Raw genomic sequence first — 10,786 nt, 5'->3', positions numbered from 1 at the left:
TGTTTTCTTCTATTTCCATGTGATCAAACTTTATTATTTTACTTAAAAAACTACAACAACTTGTGTTTCTACAAGTTATCAGCGTGTCGATATTTTGCTAAAAATCTTATTCCATGCGGATTTTGCTATATTTCCAACGGTGGCCTTTAATTTTGTTATTCCTGCAAATATCTCATGTATTAATTGCCTAAAGACCTATTTTAGAGGTCTGAAATGACAAATGACCTAATTGTGAAAAAAAATTGAAATACCCCTTTGCTGATGTCATGACCCCGTTAAGTTATATTATTGTCCTTTTATTTTATCCATTTTTCCCTCAACATGTCTCTCTCTATTCTTTTCTTCCTCTGCATCTTCTTCTCCGTCTCGATGAGTCCATGCAAGCAACTCTGTTGTGACCAACTTCGATGAAGAGGGAGAGAGCAAGAGAGATTGAGAAATGAGAGAGGGAGAGGCAAGAGAGATTGAGTGAGAAAACTGATTTGTGAGAGAAAGAGAGAGAGAGAGCAAGCTTGTGATTCTTTTCCACGTGGCACACATGTTTCCAATTTCACCCAAATTTAACGTCCACAAAGGTAATTTGACATTTTTTTTCAAAAATGTGGTCATTTGATTTATTTTGCCTAATTTTTGGATCATAAATGCAACAGACTCAAAAGAAAGAAAGAAATCGAAGGTAGAAAAAAATATTATAAAATTGCTAGATCATGATGTAAGAGAACAAAATTCTTAAATTTAAGAAATGAGCCAAACTTGGAAATTGAGTCTTTCAATCAATTATCCCGACATAAAGTCTACAAATTGTATGACTAATAATCTTTATTTCATTATAAAAGTTAATATGTAATAATATTAAACTTTATGAAGGGTGGTAATATACATTTCATTCTACAATGTGTCCCAACCCAAAAAAATACGCCAGTGGCAAAAAGTAGTACACTTTCTATGAAAGATGAAGATCTAAAACCAACCATGAAGTAAAGCCCCCAAAAGAATAGAAAAAAAAAATTAGCTAAACATATCTCACTTCAAAAGAGTAGTAAAAACTCCTATCAATTCTGTGTTTGGATCCCCAGAAATACCAGACTTCACCCTCCAAGCAATATGCTCATCAGGCCGGACTAGGATCGCTCCTTTGTCAGTCATCTTACAGACGTCCCACCATGACGGTGAAGTTATCGATTGCCGAATTTCTTGAACTTCAATGTAGTTCTCCCAAGGAGTTAGTTGATCCTTGCTGCTTGATTCAATCTTCGTGGTATTTGCAGACCATAAAATGCAAACCTTAACCGACGTTTTGAATTCCTCCGCTACCTTGAGAGCTGCGTGAGCTAGACGGTAAGACTCTGATCGCGGGGCTATTATGAGAAGAAATTCGATTTTATCTCCAGATACAAGATCAAGCGTTGAAATAATCTCCTGCACACACACAATCTTTAGTTCAGTCAATGAAAGATTGTGAAAAATATCTTTTTTGGTCTACAAGTTTTGAATCCAGTGTCAAGTTTTAAAAATATTACACATATAGACCATTAAGTTTGACTTGGAATTCAATTTAGTTCCTATGTTTCAAAATGGTACAGTTCATCTGAGTTTAGTTTCAATTTGATCCTAAATATAAAATTTTACATTTTTAATATGATATATGGCACAGTTTTTCATTATTACTAATTGGAAACGTCTTTTGTATAACATCTCACAGGTTTCTTTGATCTTGGATATCTTTGGATATTTCATTTATCAATTAAATTCTCTCTTAAAAAACACTTTTAATCTTTATTTTTCACTAAATAACTCACCTACCCTCTTTTTTAAGGAAAATTGTTTTAAAGGGCAAAAATGCTAAAAATACTTACAAATATAGCAAATTTCATTTTCTGGCAAAACTATTGAAATTATTTGCAAAATATATCAAAATTCAGATTTTATCAAAACTAGACATTCACAAAATCACTCATTAATCTAGCAACAGTTCAATTTTCTCATATATGCAAATATAAAAAAACACTTAAGAAGAGAGATCATTCAGATCACTAAATGATGTTTGATACCATTTTAAATTTTCATATTCAGGAGATTTAAAATGCAAGAACGATTTGTAAGAAAAGTCAACAATTGAACGATTGATCAATTCTAAAACAGTAGAGGGAAGTATGAGGGGAATGGGGACACTGTACCTCACTGGCTAAAACTCTCACATTCATATGAGGCAGCCTTGATCCTGGATCTGCAGAAGGAAGGTACTGTCTCCGACGACCTGTAGGTTCTTCTCGACCACCAAGTAGATTATTGTCACGAATAATTGCCCCTTCAGAGTATCTAATTCCCATGGATAAGATTGAAATGAGTATTATTAAGCTATCATTAAACCAGATCCCCCATTGAAGAAGATTTACTTATGAACATAGTTTCACACACCAGTTACAAACACAGGAAAACATAAAAGTAGAAAATCATGACACATATTTAAGTGGTTTACTATTAACTATGTCGAAGAACAATTTTATTATTGAGAATAATATAGAATTACAAAATAAATGAGCCTCTAGGGTTTAAAGAGTTTATATAACGCACTCCTCTCACTAAACACATATAAAAAAGACAAAAATTAGTGCATGCATTGAATTTGAGAAGAAAAACCTGAAACCAAGATCCTCAGCAGGGAACTGAAGTTGAAGGCTCTTCCCTTCATCAAATATATGTCTTAGTTTTGCAAGTCTTGAAGATCCAATAGGGTTTTCAACATTCAGAAATGTATCTGAGAGCTGCAAACGACCTATCTTAAAAATTCCATCCAGAACTGCGCTCTGTAGTGAGGATGACAAAATAGAACCAAGGCCATGGTTAACTACTCGGTGCACTGCCAAGTTAAGGAAAACATTCAATATATTGCAAACAACTTAGCTACTACAACCAATATGGTAAAGTACTAAAGTTTAGCTGGGATTGTTTTAAAGAGTGATTAAAAAGCTTCACCTGAGTTTGCAATTTTTGGATCCAGACCAAGAGCTGCAGGTACTTCCATAGCTGCTTTGAAGTTCTTAACGCTAAGGGCCGTATTGAATAGTGCTATCTGACAAAGGAGTGACAAAAGAGGTCAAGAATATATGAAACAAACACAAATATGGATATGAAATACAAATATGACAATAGTCAATTTCTTAAAAACTAGGATATGAATACATTTTTTCACCAAAAAAATCCAGGATATATGTAAGTTAATATAAAGATACTAAAATACAATCCACTTAAAAGCATAAAAAGCTAATGACAACAAACAAAATATAACACTAACATTGAAATACAGTACAAGAGGCAACATCACAGGTATTGAAACATTGGTCAATAAAATACAACAGACAAGGTTGGTGATGCATCAGAGTCAAACCAATCATAGAAGAAAAAGATTAGAAGGAGAAGAATGAAGAATGAAGATAAACGAAGAATTTCTTCGTTGAACTGTTAAAGATATCAAGTGGGTTATTTTGTTTATAGCTTTGTGGAGACTTGTGTAAAGAAGATCACATGATTCTAGAGTTTGGTGTTTTTTTGTTCTTACACAATGTAGATTACATGATTCTAAAGTTGGGTTTTTTTAATTTTAGTTTTGGGCTAGAGCAACGTGCTTTTAAAATATCCCACTTAGTTCCCAAAGACTGAATGGGACATATGTATGCGATATTTACAAAAAAGATAGATATGCAAATCAGATATATATCTAAGAAGTATTTAGGTGTATCAGTATCTGATATGTATCCAATATTAACTCTACCTTACATGAAGTATATATGCTTCATAGTCGATAATAAATTAAAACATTTGTTGCTGAATTTTATTCAGGAAGCTGCCTTTGCTGACTCACTCCATGTTGGAATTGACTACAGAGAAATAAGAACGACTACATAACTTAAATATATGTGCACATCTCCCTCCAGACCCCACACGACTCTCTCAACTCCGGTCTTAGAACAAGATGATTAAAATTGTCAAGAGTAAAGATACATGGACATATTGAGGAGGAACTTCTTGATCATAGCACTGACGTTGTTATGCCAAGAGATCAACACACCAAAATTTTGGAGTGAAGAAGACCACGTATTTATACTAAAGTTTCACCTCGACACTCATTTATCCAAAATTGACTCAACTACCTCAGATTAGTTACAAAACCCAATCACGTGTGATGACAAGAAAAGGTATTTTACCGTTAGGTTAGGTCACTTAAAGAGAAATGAAAAGGTACTTTAGAGTCTTTCTGTCTTTCCTTTAACATTTGTTTTTTCCTTTTTTTCTTTGGTAAATGAGACATTTCGTCATAAATGATTTCCTTTAAAATTCTTATTGGTAATAGCCCAACAGTGTCAACATATATCACATTTACTCAGACAACTTCGAAACCAAAATTCAATAACTGAAAAGGAGTAAACATCAACAAATTTATAAGATTACCGGCCTCCTTTCCATTTCATAAGTATTCAATATTGAAGGTGAGGCAATATCTTGTAGCACTGCAGCTAATTTCCAAGCAAGATTATGAACGTCTTGAATTCCAGTATTCATTCCTGCATTAATACATCAACAAATAACAGCACAATTATATATTTATTGAAGTTTCCACAGTATCTTGTAGCACTGCCTCCATATGAATATTTTAAGTTTAATGGCTGTTTACCTGAAGTTGCCATTTTTCTAAATTGGCCAAGATATGTTAACAATGGAAATATTGTGCACACAATGTGGTAGCACTATAAATCCTAACAAACGGTTTTTAAGTATAAAAAATCAATACTAACCAAATCCACCAGCTGGAGGAAATCGATGAGCAGCATCACCAGCAAGTAATACATGATTTTGACGGCATATGAACTTCTCGGCAACTTCAGCATGCATAATCCAAGGTTTTACATCTCGCACATCTATGTCACAAAGGTTTCGTCCAACCAATTTGAAGATTAACTCCTCACACATCTACAGAAAATTGAATCCATTTACTACAGTTACAGAAAGATGGTATGATCAGCATTGATACATGCTATTTTTGCAGGTTATCATTTAATGATTTTATCGTAAATAATAGGATATGGAGTATAACTTGAATTGTCTATCCCACTATAACGCTAGCATTCAATCGTACGTTTCTTCTTCACCTTCAACAAACTCAACACAAAGATGGTGGATAAAATTACCTGAGGGAAGAAATCTTCAATGTTTTGTTGAGGAGGATAGAACGGTACCTATAAGATAATAGGGTTTCATTAATTCAAACAAAAAAGTACTGTTTTCGTTTCCAAAAAATTAAAAAAAAAAAAAACAGTTAATATCTTAATTGTAAATTGCAGAATGCAGATGAAAAGAATCGTGTCCAGATGGTGGCAATACCTGCAATATAAATTCCCCTTGCTTGAGATCATGAGCAACAAGAACCCCAATAGCTTCAGTGTTAAAGATGAAATATAGCATACCAGGCCTATCTTTCAGCAAATACTCACCAAGCTCTCGACTAAAAAAATGGATGCTTACAAGCTTTTGTAAGTCGTTTTCACCTTTCATTTCTATGCCTACTAGTCTCCGGACAGTACTTCCAGCACCATCTGCACCAACAAGGATATTACAGCTGATATTTCTCCTCTCAACATGTTTCCCTTCCTTGAGATAAGATGCAGTCATGTTTACACTCTCATCAGTAGCATCAATAGAAACACACTCATGCCCCAAAAGTATTTTTTTCTCTCTTACTACACAGGGGCCTTCCAAGCTATCCGGTGAACAGACTTGAAACCCAAGATTTTGAAGTTGTTTAAGTAGCAATCCGTTTAATTTGTACTGGGAGAAATGTGCAACAGAAACTGGGCTGATAATGTGCTCAAAATCTGTTTTTTTTCAAAAAAAAAACATTGTATTCAATAGAAAGACAATGAATTAGAGATAACAGAAAATAACAGCACAATATTTAAAACCAAATACTTGTATATCCACATAAAACTCCCCAATTTTTAATTACCATTCAATCTTCAAATATTTGTCCATTTTTATTTCAAGTAAATAAATAAATTTCACTGAACAAATGAAATTACAGAACAGAGGTAAGGCAAACACTGACCAGGCCGTAGAACTTATGAAAGGACTCTTTCCAATAGCACACAAAGAGTTAGACAATAGTTATTAAAAGGAATATACTTTATCAAAAGAAGGTGACAAAAGTAAGATTTGCTGAAAACAGACAAATGATTAGAAAATCCTTCCCTTTTGTTAGCCAAAGGACCCTCAAAGTGCTTAAAATTAACCAAATCTCAAGTATTTCTACTTTTTTAAAGAATTTCTGCCATTTGTAGTATATAAGAAACTCTTGGGGAGCATGTCGACACACGTAATGTATTGTAATCCAAAATTCATGTTTAGATTGAGCGTTTTGGGCCTGATATGAAATATAAAACATATTTCGTTCCCAAAGTTTCAACCTAACTCTCTTTTCCACCATTTTCACACTTCACGATCTCATTTTCATTCCGCCCTTGATTCCTCACGCACAACACTCCTCAGATTCCCAGTAATCCTAATTACATTTCACTTCCCAAACAGCCCCTTGTTAATTCTCAATAGCATGAGCCAGAGTAAATGGCATGGCAAAAACTCATGTAGAATGGGAGGGCAAATTAGGCAAATTTGCTGCTTTAGGAATGAGGATAAATCTACTACTGTAAGAGAATGGATCATTCTCCTTTCGGACTAAAGAATCTCCAACGTTTTTACAACCCAAACACCCACATCTTAACTATTCTAATTAGTGATACACAATAGCCATTGAACCAAAGGCGTTCTGTATGAAAATGTTAGCCATACAATACAAATTGACCAGTTTTCCTTGCAGATAGTTTACTATATCAAGAGATCACTTCATCTCCACTTCTTCTTTTCTTCTTATTCTTTTTCTTCATTTTTTATTTTTTTATTTTATTTTCCAATGAGAAATGATCAAGCTGGTTTCATTGATGAGAAAAAGTTCCAAATGGATCTGAGCACCGTTAGGGGAAATCTACTGAGGCAATAGGAAAGCTATAACATGTAAGGAGAAAATGGATCCCTCGCCTGATACTTCTAGCAGCATAAAACCTTACATCTTCTTTTCTTTTTCTTTTTCTTTTTCATGAAATTACTTCTTTTTTTTAAATAAGAAACAAATTTCGTAGATGAATGGAATTTACAAAAAAAGGGCACGAAGCCCGAACCAAACGAGTTACAGAAGACTTCTCCAATTGGTTAAAAGAGATGTAAGATCATATGAATTGATAAAAGATGCACATTTGCACAAAGTCATAGCAAGGTAGATAGTATATTATAAAAATGTCAGATGACCTCCCCTTATAATTGTAGAGGGGTTGTTTCATGAAATTATGACTTTCGTTGAGATAAAAAAAAAAAAAACAAAAACAAAAGGTGTACACAAACCAAGCCCGCAAAAAGGAGAGAGGAATCGATCTAAGAGAACAGAGAGCTCTAGATGTAAACTTGGTAATTTATGATGATAAGTTACCACTAAAGAGACAACCTAAATCCAACGAGTCGAGCAACAGCTGAAGCCTTTAGCACACAAACCAACTTGATTACAAAACATTTTCTCTTCTGCCAATCCTTACATAATTCGTTTGCGCTGAGGTAGGAACAATCGTTTATTACTACTACATGCACAATGACCGTTATAAAGCCAAACTAGAATACTAACCATAAATTTCTGAATAGAATGTCTTATAAGCATCTTCTGTATAAAGTATTAGATTGTACAAATAGCAATAAGATTATTGACTGAACCCATCTTAGTAGTTGACTTAAATAAGTACCACAGTATTTAATGGTCATGCAAGTAAAATGATGTGAACCCATCTTGAAGTATATAAAACTAGAAGATCCAAGCACCTATTAAATTGTACCTTGTGGTTGCATATGGTCCACAGATCCAAGAATTGTACCATTCAGTGAAGTACAATATATGAACTTTCTCCATGACTCTACAGGTGGTTGATATAATTGTATCTTCTCTGCTAACCCATCCAACTTGCGAAATACCTATCAATAAATTCTGTATAAACACATTACTTTGAATCTTTAACTCAGTCATTTGAATGGCATCTTTCTTAAGAGAAATTCAATCAACCTCCATAGTTCTGTTATTTATGAAGTGAGCTTGCGGATGTTTAGAAAAACTTTTGTTCTTCTCCACAATGGCACATTTGACCCCTACGGAAAGGAAAAAATGCATATGCCCCAAAAATGAAAGGAATTAGCATAAAAAGACTAATTTTGGAATTATCTATAAAACACTTTGAATACCAACTTGAAAGTTTATTGTTTTATCTCAAGTAACAAGTTATAATCCAGTTGGTTTCCACACAGCAAGCATCAACATGATAAAATTTTCAAATTTCCACTAGAGAGAAATAAGAGCAAACTGACAACATTATACCTAATTTAGTGAGAAGAATAGCAAGGACGAGACCAACAGGTCCTGCACCAACAATTAAAACCGGAACCATTGTTTCATCGCCACCATGGAAAATCTTGGAATTTGATGAGCCTCTACACTGAATGTTCCTAAGAGGTTTTGTTCTAAGCATTGCATCAAATTTCTGAAGGCCATTAAACCTCTTGAAAAAACCTAAAAACCCCATGGCTCTGTTCAAGAATAAGTTCATAAGATCACCATCAATGTTAATTTGTTCTGATGTGATCTTTCTTCATTTGTTCTGAATATAGGCTTCCACAACCTAATTAGTACATTAGAGAATTAATTAAAAGATAATAGTGGAGAGAAATTATTGAAGAAAAAAACAAAAAGAAAAGAGTATGATGTATGTATGGTAGCAACTATCACTTTTTTTTTTTTTGATAAAAAAGTCTGCTTTCACTAAGAAAAAATAAAAGAAAGCAAAGGGCAAATATCAATACAACCAAGAAAAACTCCTTCTAATGGAAAGGCTTCGAACTCAACATAATATTTCTGCCATGGAAAGTAATTTCAAAGTTACGAACTCATTAAAAATAGCAAGCCTTATTGAATGATTCATCATAAAATTCTTCACCGCCATCACATCACTGGTGATATCAGAAATCCAACTACATTCCTCATACACAAGCGCATTATTTTCAACATTTTTTGCTGCACACATATTCTTCAATGCAAGATTAAGAGTATGTAATACACACGGTGTCCATACAATTGCGGGAAACTGTGATTCAATAAGTTGGCTTGCACCTTGCAGTTAGGAGCATTATCAATAATTACTTGAATCACATTATGAGGATCAACTTCCTTAATCACATCCTACAGAAAATTTGCAAATATTTATTATCTTTGACCTCACCTAAGCAATCAACTGCCTTTGAAAAACATTGGTTTGCTATCTGAAATGCATACAATTTATCAGATGTCTTCTTTGTGAGTCACTCCAACCATCACACACAATACTAACGTTGTTTCCCTTCCATGTATTTTTAATGGGTTGAATCAATCTTTCAATATTGTCCTTTTCCCTTTGAAGAAAGGTTTTTCTCAAAAAATTATATCCAGGAGGCAAATATTCAGATAATACATTATTTGCATAATAAGTACGAGGTTTACATAGTATGGATTTCTAGCTAAATGAAAGGGCAATCCTGAAGAATAAAACATCCGTGCAATAAGTGCATGCATTTGATCTTTTGATGCCATATTAAAGGATCTTTCTATTCCACTTGGAGCCGTTTTTCTTGCTCAAAGGTAGAATGAGATGGATGTTTACTCCCACTAAAACCACTAGAAGCTGCAAACACAGGTACGCTTTTAGAAGTCTTTCTAGCCATTCGATCTTTCGCCTCATCTTCTCATTTTTGCATCTCGGCCAAAGCTTGAGGGGTAACTTTATTACATGCTCCAATTCCAGAACCACTTAAACCTAGTAAATGTGCTTTAAGCCTTGTATAAGAACTTTCTTTATGCAATGACAAAAGTTACATTGCCAGGAAATGTTTCCACCTCCCTCATTCAATCTTTGATTCATGGCCACATATTGCCAAAATGGTTTCGACTCATCTTCAACGCTAGATGATATGAATGTACTCGCTACTTAAGGAAACGTGGATGATTGACTACTATTGGTAGATGTAGACGAGGAGGAAGATACCATCTAGTATAAAAAACAGAATGAATTCATTAAAGAAATGTTCTCAAAACAAAAAAAATTAAGATTCACCTTTCCAAAGAACACCAGGGTCTCCCAAATCTGATTAAACCATACCAAAAATTCTAGATAATATTCCAAAAACTCACAGCCTCACCATATATGTGCTCATTCCACATTAAATAAATACAAAAGTACATTAAAAAAATTCAAATAAATGGGCCACAAAAGCCTCATGCCTAAACCATGTTTCATATATATTTCAACGTCTCGGTTGGGACTACATATTAATATGAAGTAATAAATTAAAAAGCATATACATATATATATATATATAATATGTTCTGTCAAATCAGTTGAAACATTCCTCAAACATTGATACACAAAAGAAAAAGAACAGAAGGGAAACACCTTTGAACCGAGAACCAAAACGGAGGGCGAATGTGGGTGGTCTGATCGGAGTCACAGTCGCCGTCTTTGTTCGATTGAAGAGGGTGAGCGGAGGTCGCCAGCGTCGTCTGATCGGAGGGGAGGTGCCGAACTGTGAAGATTGGAGAGGACTAGAGGTGCTTACCGTTTGTGGGCAGCGATACAAGGGAGGTTAAATTAAAAGAAAAATTATAGTTTGTGTTGTG

At 34.1% G+C, this 10,786-nt stretch overlaps 1 protein-coding gene across 2 annotated transcripts; it reads right to left on the bottom strand.

Moving 5' to 3' along the window:
• Window positions 1–777: 777 nt before the first annotated feature.
• On the bottom strand, window positions 778–10,786 carry LOC101210766 (putative polyketide hydroxylase). Of its 2 annotated transcripts, XM_031886255.1 has the most exons (13): window positions 10,563–10,786; window positions 9,357–10,157; window positions 8,459–8,759; window positions 8,150–8,232; window positions 7,926–8,061; window positions 5,380–5,870; window positions 5,187–5,234; window positions 4,794–4,968; window positions 4,450–4,562; window positions 2,977–3,073; window positions 2,641–2,860; window positions 2,178–2,319; window positions 778–1,419 (listed from the first exon to the last, which is right to left on the bottom strand). In XM_031886255.1, exons 3-13 carry the CDS (start codon window positions 8,685–8,687, stop codon window positions 1,024–1,026), a joined length of 2,130 nt encoding a protein of 709 aa, XP_031742115.1. In that variant the 5' UTR covers window positions 8,688–8,759; window positions 9,357–10,157; window positions 10,563–10,786; the 3' UTR covers window positions 778–1,023. The 2 variants fall into 2 exon arrangements, with proteins under 2 accessions (XP_031742115.1, XP_004142293.1); XM_004142245.3 differs by lacking the exon at window positions 9,357–10,157.

This window comes from Cucumis sativus, chromosome 5 (assembly GCF_000004075.3).
Source record: "Cucumis sativus cultivar 9930 chromosome 5, Cucumber_9930_V3, whole genome shotgun sequence".
Taxonomy (NCBI): Eukaryota; Viridiplantae; Streptophyta; class Magnoliopsida; order Cucurbitales; family Cucurbitaceae; genus Cucumis; species Cucumis sativus.
The sequence above is the reverse complement of the archived record's forward strand: the minus strand, read 5'-3'. Positions and strand labels throughout refer to the sequence as shown.